The following is a 22139-nucleotide window of genomic DNA, read 5'->3' on the forward strand; positions in this document are numbered from 1 at the left end:
GAAATACACGTAGCTACCACACTGCTATCTCGAATTTTCGAAATTTTGAAAATTTTAAATTACAATTACAAAAAATATATTTTTTGATTTTTTTCAAAAAAATTTTGACTTTTCGCAAAAACCGGAATATATGTGATAGAACACACACTGATGAACTACCTTTGCAAGTTTTATCCCAATGTCTTCAAAAATAGCCAAGTTATTCGCATTATTGTCAAAATTTTACAATTTTGTTTTTTTTTCAAATATATTTTTCAGTACGTTTTTGACGTCGTACAACAATATAAATGGCAACATCGTGTTCCTGAGCTCAAACTGCATCTGATAGGCACCTTTTTTGTTGAAAAATTTCATTTTCAAAATTTGACCTTTTCTGACCTGAAAGTGACCTGACCTCCAATAAATTCAGCTGACAATGACCTCAAATAACACAGACGACACTATTTTCGAAATCTACGAGTAAAATGGACCATAAAACATGCGTCACGTGACCGATACATGATAAACAATTTTCGTGACCTAGGATGGCCTGGCCTTGACCTTAAAAATTCGAAGTAAAAGTTCGGTACCCTCACGGTATCTAAGGCATCCGTCAAGGAATGCGTAAACCAAAAATGAGCCTGATCGGACCGGCGGTCCGGCGGTCAGAGCCTAAATTGTGAACTAGCAAAAATGTCGATAATTTTTACTTTGACCTGACCTGTGACGTCATCAGTGACTTCGAGGTCAATGAAAATAGGTTTCGCTCGACAGTTTTTCCAGGGCTATGAGACACCGTTTGAATTTTTACGATCGGCCCAGTAGTTTCGGATATAGGGGGGGGGGGGGGAGAGCCCCCCGTCACTCGCGTTATGGAAAATACCCCAGTCATGCGTGGGTTAAATCTCAACCTGAGTGAAATCTAACTTTCTTTTTATTGTGATATCGACCGTCATTCTTAGTGTTTCTTTTTTTTTGTCACTTTTCTTGTTCGGGTATTATTTCGGTTATGATCACTCTTATCATATATTTTTTGCTTTTCAACAAACCTGAAGACGCTCCCGCCTCTAGCTCTGCTCATATCGTGCTCAGTTTGAACGCGGAAATGGAGGCTTCAGTTGTCAGCACTTTGCTTTTTTACAATCAGGGCCCTGTTCACCCTTGTTTATTTAGTTAGCAGCAGACTTATGACGTCGGCGGTCAATTTACATCACGGTTACATGACGTCGTCACTGTAAGTTACGTGTTATGTGAATGAGACATTTACGACACGCATGTGGTTGCCCGTAGTAAGGCCCACGCTGGCGTCAGCAGCCTACGTCAGCGTACTTCAGACAGCACAGCCTACGTGCGTTTCTCAGCCTTTCATTGGTCAATAGCGCAGTGCTATCCATGCAACACAGTAAGCTACGTAGTGGGCTGTTAGGGAAGCTTTTTTTGCCAGCAGCGGGCGAACAGGGCCCTGGATCAGTCTGAGTGCTTCTTTTCCTCATAAGCTATATGCCTAGCGCAGTCAAGCGGTACAATGTCCGAACTGCCATCGTATCCCGGTGTCAGTGTCGGGCTCGGCTCCCGGTGCCATGTAGCCGGTTAGCTGTAAAAAAGCCTTACCGAAACGTCATGTCGCATGTATGCTTCATCAAAGTTAATGTAACCCTGACTCATGCGCTGTTTTCGCACGCTCCGTTGTGTATCAAAGATGGAAAATAGTTTTTGCTATATGAAAATATTTGCAAAATATATTTTGTAAGCATTATTTTTTATCATTATGAGCATAAACATAAAACTAAAGCAAAAAACTTATTTGAGGAAAATGGAAAGTGGTATGTTTTTTTAAACATTTGGCAGAAAGCTCCGTTGAATCTACCTCATGGCATGACATTAGCATGACTCATTGTTGGACTCATTGTTAAGGCCTGGGTACACTATGCGTTTTCTTCGTGCGTTTTTTGCGTGTTTTGCGTGATATCGTTCTAGAAAAAAGAACGATATTACGTTTTTGTGATATTTTTCACCTTAAATTTTAGTTACATAAGAGGTACATTAGCTTTTGTATATAACCAAAGTAAAAATTATATTGTTTATAACTTTTTTCCTAGAACGATATTACGCAAAACACGCACACCTGCAAAAACGCACGCAGAAAACGCATAGTGTAGCCAGGCCTTTAGACATGACTCATGAGTGCCAAAGGGTGGATGCTCTACGCTAAGTACCGCATAGCGTGTGACGTTAAATATTTTCGTTTCCAACAATTCAATCATTCAAGTTTTGCGTTTCATTTTTGCTACGTGTTCGGGATTCATGATATTGATGGCAGCTTCATAATGGTATATTTTTGTGGCTCTTCTGTGTAAGACTATGTCAAAACCATGCTGCAAACATGTTTCCATTCTTTTCTATATTCGCAGCCTGAGTTCGCATCCTTTCAGCTTCGTCTTTTTTATTGATCACTGTCATAAAACCCAAAGTCTTCTCGGCTTCACCCCGACATTCCATCCAATGGTCTAATCAGACGCCGCCGTCGACTGTCCCATAAATCAGACTCGGGCCCCGGACCGATGGGTTTTTGGCCGTCGGGCCAGCCGGTGTCGCTGGCCGCCCCTGTACGGACCGAGAGCCGCCGACATATTGTTTGCAGTCGCTCGGTCGCGGCCTGTGCGGCCCGCCGTATTTCTGGCCGGCTCGTTCGAATGCATCTGCCGCCGGTGACGCCGCCAGCGCCGACAATAAGTGGACAGGCGCCGCTCGGCACGGCGGTCACGCACGCGCCCGTCGGCGGCCGGCTCGACTGACGTCATCAGCGAGGGGAGTCAACAGGAGAGGGGGGGGGGAGTCGAGGCGTCCCCCGGGGCCGGCACTGTCGTCACCGGGACCTCGGGCGATCAAAGACGTCCCGTTGGGATGTGACGGCTGGGAGCGCGGACAGAGCCTGTCGTATTCAGTGGAGGGTGTACGGCCGGCGCTCCATGTTTGTACTATATCAGACAGATTGGATCCTGTTGGGTCGTTCTGAGGCTGCCAGTGAAGCGTATTCTCATTGGTAGGCCGTGGCGCCTTAATCCTTCAATTGAGTCTAAGTGTAAAGTGAATGACACTTTGAGCCGCCTCGAGCTTAGGCCACAGTTGATACATGAGTTTCATTTGGTGGGTCGTCTTTCTCGAAGTCTCGTATAGCCGACCGCAGCGCCTTACTAAGTTAACCGTTACCAGGCAGATGTGGGGTAGTACCGCAAAGCTCCATCATTCAGCCGGTTCATTCAGAGGTGTTGTGTGGCGTCACCTCGTCCGGGTTGCGATAGGGAGACGGTCCGGTGAATGTACGTACGCTCGCGCTGATATATGGCCCAGGCAAATTGGGCACGACTTAGCGTCAAGGGTTATGAATTGATTGGGCGCGTCATCCGATTATATCCTCGGTATTCCGGAGTGATGAAGAATGACTCGACGTGGCAGAGTCGCCGGCCGCGCCGTCAAAGGCGGAAATGAACAATCCCGACGGCATATTTATTTTGCCGTTAAGTAGCCTCGCTGGTATTGGCGTCGCAGCTTTAAACATAACTTAGGCTGAGAGGTTAGGGTTTTGTCGTTTTCAAATGATGTACATGATTGGCCAATTTTGAAGCCAAGTTTAAACTTGGGATCATAATACCGGACTGGGCCCATGATCAAGTCCTTCTGGCCTTGTGGAGGCTGAGTCTGACTTGAGCTAAACCTGCTTAATATGTTCCTCAATAAGAACAGTTTTGTCGCAAAACAATCGCTGGTTAATGGGGATCTTTGTGCTTGGTTTCGTAGGTTTATGTGTATTTCCTGGGCAATGCATGGCATATGAATTTTCACTTCGTTTCTTTTTCTTGTTTGGTTAGAGGGTTGTTTTTGTTTTTAGCCTTTTCTGTCCCAAATATTTTTATGTTATTTGTAGGGGATGTGTGTTATTGTTTTTTCATTATGACGTTCTCACTGCATGTTTTGCATGTTTGTTTAATCAAACCTGTGTATTAACAGTTACCTAGCCAGTAGCCATATTGGTTCGACCAATTTTAAGTGCTTATGGTTTCACGTGTGGAGTCCTGTTTTCTTACATATGCTTTAATGCTACATGCTTATAGAATGTTAAGCAAATAAACCCCTTTTCGCTAGCCACACTGCCATCTCACAAGCACTGCCGACGGCCCAATCACTGCCGGCGTGTCACTAACCGGCGCCCCGTTCCGTTTCAGTGCCGGCGATTCTTGCGGCGTTCAGCGGCGAATCGTGAGCCGTCGGCGGACCGCTCCCTACGTGCCGCTGACGAGCCGAGTCGACATCGCCGCCCGGCCGTTCGTCCAGTGCGGCCGCCGACCTCCCAACCGGCCTCTGGATGGGTGTGAAGGATGTCCGGGGTCGAGCCGAACAGGATCAGTCATAGGATACCTCGGCGACATTGTGAATGATTGTGAGCCAAAATAGATTGAGAGAGTGATTGTGTGTGATGTCATGAATGAATGACTGCGAGAAACGTATGCGTTCATCAGACAATTCATCGTACTAAAACATCGTGGTGGCATTGTTGTTGAGTTGTATTTGTGCAATGCATTCATCGTGAAATATAACACAAAGCTGAATGGGTTTTCTTCTTATCGTCATTGAATATCTTGTGCACATTACGATATGCTATTTCAAAAGACAATGTGCCCATTGCGTCTGAGCATCGGTCAGCCTCAATGCCGGGATGGCTCCCCTCCAAACAATGGAACACTCGTAATGTTTCATAACTAACGAGTACAAACAATTATTCCTTAGACGTTCATCCAACAAGTACCAGGAGGTGTGCGGTGGAGACTGGAGAGTCATTAGAGGTGTTATTATTGATCCAATGACAGAGGAGGACCACGAAATACCGGACGAGTCTAATGCGTAGTCAGATATCAGGCGTGGCGGGCATCTAGCCACTCCTTTACATGGACTAATATAGTAGGCATATTGCTCATGAAATCGCGCTTTACTTTTGAGGGAGCTCTAAAACTAGGTCTCGCTTTTGCATAGTTGAATGCTTGGTAATGTTATCTATGCTTGGTAAAGTAACGAATCTGTTCGTGTCTCCGGTCTCTCGTCTGTTTGCCAGAACGACACGTCCAATGTCTAGCTCCGCGGCTCATTCCCAGTGTACTACGTTCTCACCACCGCGTCGGTCCCATAGCGGTGTAACGAACTGAGCCGCGCCGCCAATCTAATCACTAGGACCGTCCCTCCCGTCGCGATGGGGTCACTCAGTGACTCAACAGGGTGCCGCGTGACCCATCGGGGTGCCGAGCGACGCCCCCGCCACCCGTCTTGGGTGCAACAGCCGCCTGGGCGGCCACCGACGACACTTGTGACCCGTTCGGCGACCGGCGGGAGCACCGAGCAGAGACTACCCGGAAACGGGCCGGCACCGGACAGCGGCCAGCCGCCGGAGAGCGGGCTGTCACGTCTCTCGCTGCCAGTCACCACCCACTCAAGGGCCATTGGCGGCAATCGAATCTGGCCGCGTGTGCGAGTCCGGTGTGCTGGGGTTCGTTTCGTTTACGTCTGGCTTGTTTTCCAGCTGGCCGGGCCGGCGAGATCGATCGGCGCCGGTGGCGCCTCTGGCGGGAGGCTGGCGCACTAGCGGCCGCCAGTGGGCCGGTCGCCCTCGGCGAGTTGACCGTCGGCTCAGGTCGCTGTGCGTTTGTGTGCCGGGCGTCGGTGCCGGTGCTCGGTGACACTATGGATTTTGTACTCCGGTGAGTACCCGATGCCGCCAGCGGCCACCGCTTCGGGCAAATTGCGGTAATGGTGATAGTGCTGGAATCTGAGATGCTATGTGCCGGCTCGAGTGGTGTCGAAAATAGCACGGCACCGCCGAGCGGCTGGCAAGGATTCCAGCTGTGCCGCAGACTCACTCATTGTTATGCAGAAAAACATCAAATGCTACAAACGTTTGAAGAGTTTGATTTTTAAAGCATCGCGCTCAATCTACCTTCAACCATTCAAAAGACGCATTTTCACTATTCATTTTCATTTCTTCATTTTACTATGAATTATCCACGTTGCTCTTGTATATGTAGATACGCGTATAGATACGTATAGATATTGTCATGGCCACAGAAGCCTGATGCCGCTTCGCTTTCGAAGCTCTAAAAAAGTAGTTTCCATAATTTCTGTAACACTTAATTAAAGCGATCCTGTTTCACGGTTAGTTCCTCGCGGGAAACACTGACATCTGTATAAAATACTTCATCAAAACCGTAAACATATTTATAACAAGTTGCATACAATATTTATATTCTTGAGGCGTCGTATGTCCGATAATTCGTCCCTTTTCAAGTCAAACGACAACCGGCAGACGCCCACGCCCAACCCTTGATTTATTCACATGGGCTGTTACTACATGTCATTTATCACCGCGATCTATCAATCGGTTCTTGTAATCTTCCAATACCTACCTATCAATTGAAAGGATCGTAACAGAATTCATGGGTGTAGTGAGTTTGGGCCATGAGACAACGAAACGAATGACACTCAGCACTTTATGGGGAATCAATTCAGTTGAGACGTTTGGAGATGACCGTCTTTTTTCAACTCTGCATTTGCTACCACGTCGTGAAATTCAAATCAATCAATGAAACTGGCATAGATCTCAAGTGTAAATGAACGGAAATATCGAGATGTTTTAAATGATGATGTTTAGATGTTCCGATATTCCCAGACCGTATCAATATAACAAATAAATGCAAAAGTCACAAACGTTGTTGGATCCAGGGAGAAGCATTTGGGGCAAATTCTCCCTCCCCGCAGCGCCCGAAATCGACGAAAATTTACGGTTTGTCGAAGATAAAACAAAAACCTAACAACTTTAATTATAAAAAATTGTTTCACCCCGCTCAGTAGTGCGTAAGGAGTCGAAATCCGATGAGCTTTTAAAATTAGAGTTTTTTTTGGGGGGGATATGCTCCCGCATGTCCAAAACCGCCTGCCAGTGATCATAAACGCTCCGCCTAAAATGCACTGCCACCGATTAAACATTTCCGAAAGGCTTCAAAAGTGATTGTTTTTTAATAGGTGTGAATAGGTGTGAAATGATGAACTTACAATAGTCTCCGCGCTATTTTACCTTATGAAGCAACGTGGGTTTTCTCAGTCATTTCTGGACACCCGCACAGGCACCCCTCAGTGCCCGTCGTGGGCGCGGGCCGTGCGGTTAGTAGAGGTCACGCGGGGTGACGGTGGTTCACTGAGCTCTGTCGGGACCATACGGTATATTGAGGTCATTCGGGTCACGTGTAGTGTCACAGGGGGCGCCGAGGTAGTTCTGCTGGCTCCCGCGATATCTCCTATTGGTGAATTATGGGCTGTAGCCTATACCCATTTTTGACTTAGTTAAAGGGACCCTCCCACCTTCAAAAAAGTGTATAAATTGGCATGAAAGTGATGTCGCTCGGTTCAGAAAGAGCGAAAACGAATATCTACCAAATTTCACCGAAAAATGTTCACCGGTTTTCAAGATATTAGACTTTTACTTTTGTTTACTTTTTGGGATCTCCGCTGTTCCTAGCGACTTTATTTGGAAGCAATAGTTTGGCAGCTGAAAGTGCGGCGCTTGTTGCGCGCAAAGAAGCATATACCACCGCGTGCTACAAAACGTTTTAGTCAAACATTTAAAAATCGTTAGATATCTGCGCTGACGTCACACACTCAGAGGGGTATTCCTATGCATTAGCCCCTCTGAATCAAAATGCTGCAATTTTGAAATTCAATATTTCCGATTTAAGGCATTTCTCGATGTTGTGAGTGCCAAACCGGTAATTGTGAACCAGGGACCCCATTTTGGCTATCTCAACTCAAATCTAATGTTAACCCTCGCATGTGTGCGGCGTTTTCCAGCTTCTAATGTGTAGGGGGGGGGGGGGTCGGTTGGACCCCCCCCCCTTGCCGTTTGGCCCCTGATCGAGCTAGAGCTTCGCGGAAAAAACGAACGTGTTGCCCGTGACGAGAGGAAGCCGATGATACCCAATTTTTAAGTCCTAGGTCATTGGTTGACCTTCCAGGTCAGGTCAATGACCCAAAGTCGGGAAAATCGGGACCTATTAGAAAGTCGTAAAGTGTGGCTGCTAAGGGGGTTTTCGGGGTGCTGATCACGAATATCGTGTTAGTTTTGATCATAGATGATGTCTTTAAGCATTTAGACCAGGTCGGGTCAGGTCAGGTCAAGTCAACCAGTAGGCGTCGTGACGGGTATTCGTAGTACGTGTCAACCGCCTTTAACAGTTTCGTAACATGTTACGAAGGCACCAAAACTACTTCGTAACTGTTCAAATGGTTGCTAAATTCGAATTCAGCTCCAAAAACTAGCCTAGAAACATGTAAAACTCGAAAAAGTGAACCGAGGTCACCCGAGGTCACCAAAGGTCAATGACCTGACCTGACCTTCAGGTGACCTTGAAACCCACTCTAATGCATGGGAGCAACATCAAATCACATGTTTGAACGTTTGAAACCACGAAAAGCTTGCAAACGCACGGCTAATGCGAGCCGACGTACGCCGAATCGCGATTCCGGCCAAACATGGTCTCGGAAAAGAGGTCACAGGTCAAAGGTCATTTGGGTCAGGGTCATGAAATTTTCAGGGTAGGTGTATAATTGATCAATGCGAGGGTACTGAAAGTTTCGTCGCGATCGGCCGCTTTTTACGCGAGTTATTCGCGAAAAACCATGGGGGGGGGTCCATCCGACCCCCCCCCCTACACATGCGAGGGTTAAGGTGGGAGGGTCCCTTTAAACTTGTGTACCAGTGGGTAGCTGACAAAGAATGTTCGATAAAATTTGTTGTTGCATTCACGATGTCTCCCACTCTGAACTCAATGCTCCTCAGTCCTCATGGAGAGGCTTGTTTTCATTCGTTGGCGCATTCAATTCTTGCTAGTGGTGTCAGTTTCAGAAAATGTATGTCCAATGTCCGTCCAATTTCCAATGCTTACGTCGATTGTCCGTCCAAAAATGTACAAGCCAGCCATTTGTCCAAAGATGTCCGAAGCCTACGCAATAGTTTACACTCAACACTGTTATTTAATTTGTTTTAAATGTACTATTGCCAGCTTTAATGTGTTAATCATCTCAAAAGCTGAGCTTTCTATTCGCCAATCAGTGTTAAAAACGATTGCTTTATAAAAATGCTGAGGTGTAGCAAGTGAATGTCCAAAGTTGTCCAACGCCTGCCGTCATTGTCCAACCGAATTCCGAATTGGACATTGGACAAAATCGGAATTCCGAAGATTCAAGTTCCGATTGACACCACTAATTCTTGCCAATATTTTTAACCAATAGGACATTGTGTCCAAATTTGTAACACACGCGTTAGTGCGTATATATTATGTGAAATTTTTGCAGTTAAGTGGTACTCTTCCTAGTTGCAAAATACCTAGATAAAAACTCGAGCGAGCATATTGATACCAAATCTATGAAACGGTCCAAGTTTGAAGCCGGACGAAATTGGTTTTACGCCTTTCGAATTGTAAAAGGATAAAAAATATAGGCATAGAAACATGAGAGGATTTTATGTTAAACAACCTTCTGCATCCGTAGCCAAATACAGAGTACTGAAATGGGGGCGTTGCGTATTTGCCTTTGCTTGTATAAGGACTTTGATTAATTCAATCGCTTTTTTTGACCGACCAGTATCAATTTGCTCCAACGTCGTTTTTAGGTTTGTTTTATTAGAACGGCACGCATGCTTTATCTTGCTATGTAGTTTTTGTACAGTTTTCTTGCTTATTTGTTTTTTGCATGCCCGCGCCAAAGTTAACATACCTAACCTACCTTTGACCCTGTCATAGGTCACAGATCATACCGCATGTGAAAAAATAGTTGATTATTTCTAATAAAGATACTTAAATGCCGCTTTTCTGTCCTTTTGTACGGCCTATGTATGGATTTGCTAGCAGACAAATCACTGTTTCTTTTCCTCGAGTTATTCCATGGCCAATGCTCAATAGCTAATTTATTGAACGTGAGAAGTTACGTGAGTGATTCGAGGCCTTTTTTTGCATGCGCTTTTTCTTCATCGTGGAAAGTAAAAGACCATTTGTGGAGAAAAACGTTTTCCGTACCTTCTGCATTGCCATTGTCCAAAAATAGTCCATGACAAAAAAAAATATTTCTTGTTTCGAGACATTTGTCTTTAAAGCACCCGACACTCGACAGCCTTCAAAATTACCTGTCAGGAAATACTGCTGCTACCAATTGTTGGTGCTGAAAACTTTGTTGGGAATAAGTGCCATGCTGCTCAGTGGGGATTGGGATTGCGCTGTTGCCAGAGGACTGGTACGGTAAATGCTAATTGGTGGACTAGCGGTTGCTAATTAATCAAAATTCAAAAATTAAATCATTGTCCGATACGCCAGCAAGTGTACTTTGCTCTCGCATACTAGGAATCGTTGCATATACATGCCCCGTCACCGTCACCTGTATGTATGTATATTAGAGACGTCAATCGGATACCAACTATTTGGTAGGTATACCGATACCAAACCGATACCAACTTGGTATTTGGTATTTCAATCGTAATGTGTTTGGTATTTTGTTGGTATCATAAGCCCTCACTAATGTATAAGAAGCTAAGAAATCGGTAAAAAGTTGGTATTTCCCTCAGTTTCCCAAGTTGGTTTGGTTTCGGTATTTTCCCGTGGTTTTGGTTGGTATTTGGTTTGCTATCGGTATTCCGATTTTCCGTAATTGACATCACTAGTATGTATGCCCCATCACCTGCTGAGGCTTTTGCGCGCATAGTCTTTTTTGTATGTTTTTAGTCTGCGCATAGTGTCATAGGTTTGTGCGCAACAATTTTGTATCGTTGCGTGCAGCATGCAGCATGCATGCAGGTATTCTTTTTCGTCTTGTCTTTTTTTTGTCCCCTGTGCTCTGCTATATGTATTTGTCTCGTCTTTAAAGACGCATAATTGACTGGATAAATTGATGCACGGTGGATATAAGGGGAGGAAAGTTGTGATACGCTCATTTTCAATAAAATATCCACCGATTCATCTGGTTCGGACAAGGCTGGAAAGCAGTTCCGCGGTGCTATTTTAGAAAGAAACGTCATGCCCCTGTTATCGTTCATGCCTCCGTCTATCTGGATATGTTATGGAAGTTGCTTTGTTTTATGAATTCATGCTTCTTTTGCTGGCTGTTTCGTAACCCTGTTGCATATTTAAAGGTTTTCCCTACGAAATTCACAGCAATGTGTCCTCTGATATGTCCTGCTCCTGAAGTGGCACAGCCTGATAGTGACGTGCTGTCTTTCTTTCGCTCCGTGATGGCGATATGTGTTGCGTGATCGTACCTATAGGTGCAGAAGCCAATTGCCGTGTCCCGTAAATAACTTCGCATGCCTACCTGCCGACTTGACAGTCTTGATCGATGTTATGTCCGTGAGAGTAAGCAAACAGCCAGCGGTAAACCTAAACCCGACGTCAAAATACTGCCGCCTACCGTGACAGAACTCTGCTACAGCCAAATCATCTGCATCGCTTTGGTGCCATATTCGCTTGTAATGGCGTTATCTAGCTAAGTTTTGTTTTGCTGGATGGGACATGCTATGGAGAAGTGCAACTCAAGTGACTTATGAATAGTTGCGAGGCATTTTGCTACCGCGTAAGCCCCTAAACTTTTTTAAAGAATGCAGTTTTTACTGCATCGGATCTCCATAGTCCATTTAATTTCGTGCATGATCCATTCGTTTTTTAAATACCGGACCGACCCTTGCGTTTGTCCAGCGGCTTCCGAGAATATTGCTCAGAAACAACAAAAATGTCTTGATATCACCGCAGTCCACACTAATGAACTGCCGCCTCCCAACAGCTCATCGCCGTCCTTATGTCGGCCTCAGTCTCGGACACTTCGCCTGTTCTTGTCGTACTGAAACTGCACAATGAAAATGGAGGCATTAGAGAATGTAATTAACTGTACGGACTTCAACTTTGAATGTCTCTCATTGGCTTCCTCCGCTCATTTTCTCCGTCTTAAGCTCACACACATCTCCGACTCACACACAAACACTTCCAAATTTTGACGTTAGTGCAGCCCTCTGCAAACTGCGTGGTAGGTATTCTTTTTTCGACAAAACCGAGAATAACGCGAATACTATGCTAACGGTCACTCGGACATCGTAACAGTAAGACGCACGAGACTCCGCACCTTTGATTGGGCTTATTTTGGTATACATTTTCCATCTAGTTTGGCAACAACACACAAAAGTTTATACCCGCCCCCAAAACGAACTTTTGCATTTTGTTGCTGCACCAGGCGTATACTTTGTTCCGTGATAGACCCAAACGAAGGAGTGGAGCATGGCGCATCTATTTGCAGTGAGTTCCGACCGACTGATAACATAGCCTTTGAGTTATTATCGGTTTTGGCGAAAACAGAATACCTACCACGCAGTCTGCAGAGGGCTGTACATTTGCCGTCGTGTTTGGAAAGCTCTCATTGTGTGAATGTAAGAATAATTCTCCACCGTCGCCCACCTTTCTCGATGCGCGGTCGGACCTATCCATTTTCCATCGGCGGCGCTGTCTCCGATCGCTGTGGGCATTCCCCATCGCCAGCCAGCTGTCTTCTCTCAGCTCGTGCCAACAGCGGGCCAGGGGACGTGCGGCGCCGGTGGTGCCGCACCTCCCCCGCTGGGGCGCAGGTGTCACCACTTCGGCGCCGTCCGACACTTAGCGGAGACACAGAACGATTATCGTTACCTATTATGGTTTACTGAAGTGGGTTGGAGTCAGACGCGGGTTCAAACTTCTATTGCTAAACTTGCCGTCATTTATGAAAGGAATCCGGTATCGCTTGTCATTTTAAATGGCTATTTTATGCTTGTTACTTTGCATGACAATGGCTATGTGTTTATTTCAAACTAACTTTTTGATTTATGTATTTTAACTCGTAATTTGTAGTTTCATGTAGGTACGAGTAAGCTTATGTTGCCCATTGGGATATATTCGTAAACGGTGATTGTCTTTTTTTTGAGATATCAATTGATAGCTATCTTTTTCTTTTTGTACGAATTCCCAGATTTCGCTTGCTTTTATCAGTCAGGCCGTCATTAATCGATAGCCTTCAATTCAGACAAAGAAATTAGTGAACACAAAGCTCGGAGTTCGTTCGGGAGAATCTTTCCGCGATATGATATTGAATCCAAAGCGACATTCATTTGTTGGACTGGAAACGGTGGAAATGGGTTTAATTGATCTGTCTCTTTAGTCCTTCGATGACTCTGAACAGTCGCCTATCAATGGCTACCTCTTTCCAATGGAATTGTGAATATTTAAGTCATTTTAGTCGGAGGCATAGAGCCGTAGGTGCAAAGCTGGAGTCATTTCATCAATGGGAAACGGTTCTGTCTCATGTATTTATGCATGATGTAAGTCAGTGCTGCCAGTTTCAGAAATGAGACCCGAGAGCGGGCAATGTCCGGCCGATGTCTGATAAAGTTCATCGACATTGTTACGAAACATGCATAGGTTCATAGTTACCAAACACTATAGCGAAACGTTACATTACATGATGATGGAGACCCCAGACGGTGAAGACTCAGAAGAGTGCCGAGTGAACGGAGGTCTCCAAACGTTCACGAGACAGCTGCCAGCCTGAGGCGAAGCGCTGTGACCGGCAATGTGGCAGACGGCTGGAAGGGAGCCGAGAGGATAGCTAGCGCTGTCCGCTAACAAGGAACAGAAGGCCAGTAGGATGTCGGGGCATGTCTAACGGGTGGAAACATGTGTCTGGAAGGTCGCCGTGTGCTCCTAACTGGCCGCCAAAATGTTATGTAGATGTACATGATTTTATTGGAAATATAATTTAGGCTTTCAAGTCCTCAGAATTTTTGACCATTATCTGTCTGTAGGTTACGTGGTTGCTTAGAGGTTTACATACGCTACACCTTCATGGCATGACTTAGTTTCCGAAATACATGAACGTTTGACACCACTGTCATGTAATAACAAGTACGATTGATTGAAGTGCACTTTCAAAGGTGGTTGTTCAGAACATTGCTATTCCCGAAATACTTAGCTACGCAAACGTTTAGCACCACCATCGTGTATGCGATTGATGTAAACGCACTACCAAATGTTGTTACGCCCCACGAGGCCACGGCTCCACGTAACCTCAATCGGGCAAACATTGGCATGCCTCAGTTACGTTCTGTTGTAATATCCCTGGTTTCTATGAGTGAAGGGTTGAAATCATACCCATCCGCAGTTTACTTTCTGTATTTTATTATCGGTGAAAAGATACAATCTCAGCGTCACTAAAGATGTCAGCATCTCTCATTGCTCATTAATTTTACTTTGACAAATAATTTATTTGTATGCTCTGTCACCTACCCTACCCAGCATTCTAGTACCTCCCTTGCTGTCACCACTGATAAATATCCCCACGGAGACACCAGATTTTCTCCTGCCTCCCAGATTGTTTTCCCAAATCTTCGGCATTCTCAGTCGTTCAGCGACGACTCGCTGAGGTCATACGAAAAGCCCAAAACTCTTCACCTAATATCCATAGAGTAATATTCTCAAGTCATGCTGGTTGTCAGGGAAGCAGTCACTATAAAACTCCATCTTCTCACTCTTACACACATTCAGAAGTCTGCTGGTTCCTCGTCACTTACCCGGCGCTCGTCGCACAAGTCTTTTCAGGCCATAACATCCCTGCGCCGGGCTGTCCCGACTTCTCTCAATTTGCATAATGCTCCGATTTATAAAAGCCTTCACAGTCGGACACCGAGCTGCACCAGCTAGTCCGAGCTTCGAGCAGTCCATTTTTGTGCTCCGATCCCAGTTTTTCTGTCGTCGAGCGCGGCAGTGAACTAGCGATCTCCAAATAGATGTGGAGATCATCCATCAAAGACGTCACGGTCAGCTGGCTGGCCACGCCCCCTACCCCTCGGAGACGCCCCCTCCCGCTCGCGGAGACGCCCCTCCCTCTCGCGGACCCTGTAGCTCCTGGGGAGGCGGACGATTTGGTATGTCCGTGTCACGAGTGAGAGCCTCCTGAATGTTACCGATCCCTCAGGAGATCTGTTTTGATTAACTATCCCTTCCCGGAGTGTCTGTGTTGCCGCGCCGCGCGGTAGGTGGTGGTGACTGCTGCGGTGGAATGACGGTGGATGGTGGACGCTGGATGGTGGATGGTGGGTGGTGGATGGTGGATGGTTGACAGTGGGTTGTGAGGGGAAAAAGGGGCTGACGGTGATCCGTGGTCGGTGGTAGGTGGATGGTGGACGCTGGGTGGTGGATGGTGGACGGTGGTTTGTGAGGGAGAGGAGTTGACGGTTGACAGTGGAAAGTGGATGATCGGCGTGGACGTTTTCGGTGAACGATGGACGCCGGTCGGTGGTCGGTGGATGGTGGACGGTGGGTTGTGAGGGGCGGGAGATTTCAGTGGACGGTGGACGCTAGGTTGTGAGGGGAGGGGTTTGGCGGTGGGTGGTGGATGGTGGACAGTGGACGGTGGACAGTGCGGACGGTGGACGTTGGACAGTGGACGGCGACACTACACAGACACAGCATATATTTAATAACATTGTTGTAAAATGACAGACCCGTGATGGCTACTTGGTGTGGTGAATCCGAGGCTTTGTGTGTGCAATGATTTTTGGTTGTGAGCTGCCAACCTATCCGTAATACAGCTACGGACTCAGAACAATTATCAGGAGCGTTTAGGAGGAATCCCAGATACATAAGCACAATTAGCTGCCTTCATGCAAATCGAGTTGTGAGAAATCATAACTAACTCCATCGGTGATGAAATTGTACATTCATAGTTTACATACATATATATATGCTTGCTGATGGCCATATAGACATCTGTCGTAGATATTAAGGGCCGTTAACTCAGTAATCATTATGTGTACGCCATTGTCTGACTTAACTCTCGCCCTGGCTGGGGGGGGGGGTCGATGCGACCCCCCTAAGGTTTTTCGAAGATAGCGTAAAAACGGCGGCGCGCAGCGCCGCCAAATTTGGCACAGCCTATGGGGCAACCTTTCTACATATGAGCTGAAAATTTCAGGTCCGGGTGACCTTGGGTCAGGTCACCAGGTCAGGAAAACCGGTACAAGGTCATGGTCAAATTTCAATTTTGTTTTTGCACCTGACCAACTCACAGTTTTGGACTGATTTCCTTCAAACTTTCAGGATGTGCTAAGTTCACCGAGTTGTATAACATATAGTTCGGGTTTTTTGAGGTCACTGACCTGAGGTCAGTTAGAGGTCATTACGTCGTAATGTTAAGCCTAAGGGAAAATACTAAATTCGGAGAATACTGGAGATATCCGCTTCGTTCTATCACTTTTGTGCTTTGAAACCACAGTACTTAACAGCAGGTCACTTGGTGCTTCTTTGTTTGGTGTACTTATCCATGGGTCAGGTCAAATGAGGTCAACTGAGGTCAAATGACGTTTTTGCCAATAACTTGGCACATAATGACGCAAGAGCTTAAAAAATGGTATCAATTGTGTTCCTGGTGATCAGCCGAATCGAATGATATGCGATATGATGCAATTTGGTTAGCTTGAACTTAATTTATAAATTTAAGTTTACTTAAAATTTAAGAAAAACTTTAAGTACACCTAAGCAAGCTAAAAAGTATATTATTCGACGCGCCTTGACGAGCTGAGTTCACTGGTGCTTTTATTTGTGCTCTATCTTAATTAGATCAAAAGTTATAAGCGAAAACTTTTGACCTGTTTTTAGCGACATTTTTACATTTATACCCCCCCAAAACCCCCCTAAATATTGACCTAGAGCAACCAAATTTGCACAGAGGCGAGAACTCCAGGGGGCTCACCTACCTACCAAATTTGGTGTTTCTAGGTGCCATAGGAGCCAATCGCGAGGGGGGGGGGGTCGCATCGACCCCCCCCCCCTGCCAGGCCGTGTTATGAAAAATGCCCTGCCAGGGCGAGGGTTAAGCAATGATCTTTCAAAAATATACTCGATTTCTTGCATAGCCACCGGTGCACTTTACCTACTTCTTTACTATTTTTTGACTGCTATATATTCTGCCCGCTACCATCTTTTAAAAGGCGTTTTACCGACTGTTCTGTTTATCTTTGAATTGTTTATAGCATTGATGGTGCTGAGTCGGCTTAACTTCTGGTTCTGGTGGCTTTTCACCCAAAACAGAAGTTTAGTGCCAAAGTTGTCGCTGGAATTTGCGTTTTCTGTCCGGCGTAATTAAAGGTAGTGTGCCACCTTTGAAAGATTTCCCATTTTATTTTTCCTAGGATAAGAAGCTTCTGTTTTTACCTAATATCGCAAAAAAAAATCAAAAATGGGCCTGGAATAGTGCCTTTTTCGCCTAAAAGTTTTTCGGTTTTTAGATATGTATAACAACTGTAGTGGGCTCACCTGCAAACAGGCGTCGGGCAACAATCGCGAATGCGGCGCACTTGTGACAATAAGCAAAGGTCATTATAGTGTTACGACCATACGACGTACGGGAATGAGTTATCAGCTGTCTAATCGTAGACAACACAATGTCGAGCCTTAAACTGTAAGCCCGTATTGGTATTGTTTCTTTTATTTGGCTGTCGAACATTATTTATGGTTTGAAATATGATTTTATGTAAAATAATTGATATGAAAAAGCCGTCTTATAAGTTATGACCCCATTTCACCACACGCAAGTGGCAGAAATGACAATGATCAGCTGACGCATTTTTCTTGGCCGAAGTCAGAGCGCGCGGCCCGACGCACCACGCGTATTTGGAAATTCCGACCTCGACGAGCATCAGAAGCCACCTAACAGGCGTGTTCGAAACCGCAGGAGATGATGATGAACGGGTTTATCGAAACTTGATTGGATGAGCATATCGGTAATAGCGATTTCAGTGTGTGCATTTATTGTTCATAGTGGTGTGAAATGTGGTTGGGGTACGACCGACAACCCGTCGGGGCGAATTTCGCACTGGGGTACTCAAAATTTGAAGAATTTAAGACGTTTCCATGAGTTTTGAAGGTATGGATAAGTTCTAAAAATCCGGTTCTCCTTATCTGGGCCATTAACTCCATACGGTCCAAGAAAGCTGGCACACTACCTTTAAGTAAATGAATTTCACTCCCACCTGTAATATCGTTATGAATTTAGCTTATTGCAAGGTGAATAAGCGCTGAATTGTCATGTCAATCTAATGGAACTCGCAACAAGCACTTCTTAGCGGGGCACCCGGGCCCACAATCACCCTTTCATTCATTCAAACAAAATTTCCAGAAATAAAATAAATAAGACGTTGGGACCTTGTGAATTTATCAGGTAGGCTTACGATTTTGACGTGACTATTTCCACCGTTTCCGTCGTTTAAAGTCGTATGCATGCTGTTGCACGGCTGAAGCAAATGAGGCGGCCCGGTCTTACAGGCTCTAACATTATTTGGGCTGGACGAGTGTTGATGAAAGCTGTGTTGACATTGTCACGTCATGTTAGGCACCCACTTCACTCAGCACATGGTGAGGTGAAACACCAACAGCTTTCGGCACAGTCACTCCTGACAAGGCGCTTCCCGCATTTCTCGTAACTGGGTCATTCTGTTGAAGGATAGACGTCGCTTTTTTTACTGGTCTCGGAAAATATTTAACAGTAGGTGTCTTAGCAGGCATTTACAAATCAAACTACATCAACCACTAACTCGGTAAAAAACAAGTTACTTGTTGTATGTGTCGCCCTAATCTATCACCACGTTCGATGCACAAACGCACAAAACATTTCCAGTTTCACTTCGCGACTAAGTCTCTAATGGCTCAACTGACTCGCGTTTTAAGATCTTTAGCTCGCTCCAGCGATTTGCTGAGTGACGGCTGTTGCTCACGGCACTAATGACGCGCAGACAGGACGCTCGTAGCCTCAACCGGAGCACCATTAGCACATCATTGGCGCGCAGGCTGCAGCACATTCATCAGGTCATTTCCTTCACGTGACAGGCCACGACCAGTGCTGCCAGCGCCGGACACGGGATCGCATCACCCCAACGCCCCCGCGCGTCCCTGTCCGTCAGTGGGCGGGGTTCGCGCCTCGCGCCGTCCGTCGGTCCCGGCTCGCCCCGACGCTCCAATCCTTCCTGAGGCGGCCATCGGCCGGGCTTTTCTCGCCGGTGGGCCGCCTGCGTCGACACCGGCGCGCGTGTCGGGTCGTCGGCCGTCGGCAACGGCGCGGCGGCCGCTCAGCTGCACGGCCGCCGGAGCCGGCGCGACCGACGGCGGCGGCCGGCCGGCAGGGGAGGGGCGCCCGTCGCGCTGGCACATTGCCAAATGGGCCGCCGGCGCACGCGGTGCTCGAGCGGCCGCCGGCGGCGGCGAGACGCCCCGTCGTTGCACCTGACACGTCGGCGCGCGCGGCGGGGTGCCGCTGGGCACGCCCGGCCGCAGGGTCGGCGGAGGACCGGCGCAGCCGCCAGCCGGCCCGGTAATGGAGCCCAGTAATGGCTGAGAGAGGCATCCGACGTGACGTCAACGACAGCTTCCCGGCACCGATCACGTATACATGCATTTACGGCCGACCGGTCTGGTCTTGGAAAAATGGCGAGAATAGACGCGGCCACGTAATGGACTCTGATTGCCACGCGCTGACCCTGAGACAATATTTCCGGTGCAAAATATCGCTGCTCTGGTTTTGTACGGTGATGAACTGGCATTATATGGAAGGACATTCGAAAATAATTACTTCACCACGCTTACCACTTTGGTGGTAAGCGTGCCTCAGTTCCCCATCGTCTGCCTTTTTCACACACTGATCTTGTCTGGTTGTTTTGCCGCAGGCGGGTTTGAGACCAGTCATGTGACAGAGGCGAGGTGGGCCATGATACCCTCCGCCCCTGCCCTCCTTCTGCTATCTCTGCTGCATGTTCTGGCGGCCGACAACCCGCGGCACTTCCGCATCGGCGGCGTGCTCTCCAGCACCGAGAACGAGCAAACCTTCAACAAAACAATCCAGGTAGGTGCCAACACTTCAACGTGGCAGCGGGGAAGTAGGGGAACTTGATCAATTTGATCGATAGCGAGTGCTTGAATAGTATGTATAAGCGCGAGTCTGCGATGTGACATATAAGTACATGTATGGCCTAAACTTTTGAATTCATTTTAAAAGGGATACATTTGTTAATCTTCAAACGCGAGTCTGTTTGCGCATGCTTCCTGACTTTTTTTTTAGGTGAAATAACGTTTCATCTGGCTATTGATTGCTTATTAAAATCATGAAAAGTTATGGGGATGATGGGCATATTTTTCCCTTACTTTCAACAGTCACATTAAGATGTTAAATATTTCATTACGCTCGCTTCGCATAGGAGAAAGCTGATTTTTGCTGTCACTGAATGTGCTGATAACTGCATGCTCCGCTGTTCAGTGTTTTATGGCTGTGCCGCTTCTCCTTTAGGAGGAAGGCATGGGGTATTCTACCACCATCCCTGTCTCACCGCAGTGGGGTGCATTCACCGGGAGATCTGGGCCGGTCTCGCACACCAAATGATTGAAGTATGGTTGGTCAATTAAGTGGCAAAAACAAGAGTAGCGCGTGTCTTCGACAAGACTGACATAAAGAAGAGTCAGTAACGATCTGACTTCAAAATATCTTTTCCCACCATCCTAGCTCTTTTTATTGCGGATATCCAGACCACTCAACCTTTCTTGTGCGTTAAGAGCACAGTCACTAGTAGGACGATTAGACATAATTTTAGCCTGCGCGGTGGAATTAAAACTTCAAATTGCAGCCATTCAAGAAAGTCCATTTAGACGAGGAAGTCACATTTTGCTGAAAAGTTTTGATGATCTTTTGAAGGTGTTTTCACACTCTGAAGAGACAAAATAATAGTTGGGGTAATGCGGTCAATGTTGAATCAGCATCGTCGCCGCATATCGTACACTTTCGCAGCTTCACCATAGATGTCGCTAGTGGTAGACGCCTGACTGCATGCTGTGCCGCAGCACAAGTGTTTTCAAGACCGACTCGTCCGGCGCGCGCTTACTATTGACAATTCCGTATTACGTTCGATTGTGTTAAGGTGTTTTATTTAGTTGATACGGTGATGGTAAAATGTCCACAGGAGCGACAGATCTGGATAATACCATGGCTGTTCTGAATTCCCGGTGTCTCAGATGTCGCGTCCCAACTACCTCGATAAATCGTGCTGTTTTCGTAATTAGACGGTGCAATATCGACCAGCCATCCGTGTGGTTTTATAGCCATGTAAATCATTGCTGCGTAACGTTTCGTAATGCTACAATAGTCAGTGGAGGTCGTTCTGATGTTACTAAGCTGTTCTCAGCACATGCGGGGGATATACATACTATGTAGTTTGCTTCCTCAAATTTTGCGAGTTCCTGATGCTTATGGATCCCCTTGCGCGATAGCCGATATGATGTTCTCAGAGAAGTTTGCGTATGGATCTTTGATAAACAATGCTCTTCGCATAAAGGATGATCAATATTGCCCATGTGAAAGGGTGTGTTCGATAGCAGGCGTTATTGATTCCATGTCAGCAAATGAGATTCCTCTTGGGACAGTCGGTCAATCACCTCTCATGAAACTTTTACCATATATTAGCGTCTAGCTTATTTATGCTGTTACCGAGAAAACATGGCTCGATGGTTTGTCATTTCACCACTGTGACACTTCAACTTTGGTGCCACTGTGGACTTTCACAGCTACGTTAGAATTATTTCTGGCCTTGCATGATGCGAAGTGGAAACCGTCGCCTTCTGAACGGCCAGTGCTGCTTCGAGCCAATGATCCTCGTTGGCTGATTTTGGATGTCGGTAAATTAGTGCAGCTGGTTATTATGTTTAGTGGTCAATTTGTGAAACAACTTCTGATATTGGAGGATGAATAAGGACTGGAAATGGTCGTTTGATCTAAATGGATGTTGACTATTGCCATTTGCCCTTTATTAGTTTTGTGCGGGAAGTCGGTTTCAATTAATACAGCCAGTGTCATAAATTTGGTGCCAGAAGAAACATTCATCTTAAGCAGAGATCTAATTACTGGACCATGCTGCCAGATATATCTTACAAGGGATTAAGCAAAACATGGAAACAGACTCGGTGTTTTCCCATGCAGAAAAGGGTTCTTTAATATAGCTATTTTCATGCATAAATTGAACCAGCTTGCCT

General features: G+C 46.3%; 1 protein-coding gene across 12 annotated transcripts in view; it reads left to right on the forward strand.

Annotated features, from left to right (window-relative positions):
• Positions 1-22139, forward strand: part of LOC122394033 (glutamate [NMDA] receptor subunit 1-like) — a 109222-nt gene that overhangs the window by 15291 nt on the left and 71792 nt on the right. For 8 of the 12 annotated variants that reach the window (XM_043390572.1, XM_043390580.1, XM_043390577.1 and 5 more), the window contains exons 3-4: positions 5549-5726; positions 19790-19965. In XM_043390572.1, coding sequence (XP_043246507.1) covers positions 19831-19965 — 135 coding nt within the window. In that variant the 5' untranslated portion in view covers positions 5549-5726; positions 19790-19830. Of the gene's footprint in view, positions 1-4202; positions 4587-5548; positions 5727-19789; positions 19966-22139 lie in introns of those variants that run through there. The other 4 variants (XR_006258784.1, XR_006258785.1, XR_006258786.1 and 1 more) reach the window with 1 other exon arrangement.

Source organism: Amphibalanus amphitrite, unplaced genomic scaffold (assembly GCF_019059575.1).
Source record: "Amphibalanus amphitrite isolate SeventyFive unplaced genomic scaffold, NRLGWU_Aamphi_draft 000569F_arrow, whole genome shotgun sequence".
Classification (NCBI taxonomy): domain Eukaryota; kingdom Metazoa; phylum Arthropoda; class Thecostraca; order Balanomorpha; family Balanidae; genus Amphibalanus; species Amphibalanus amphitrite.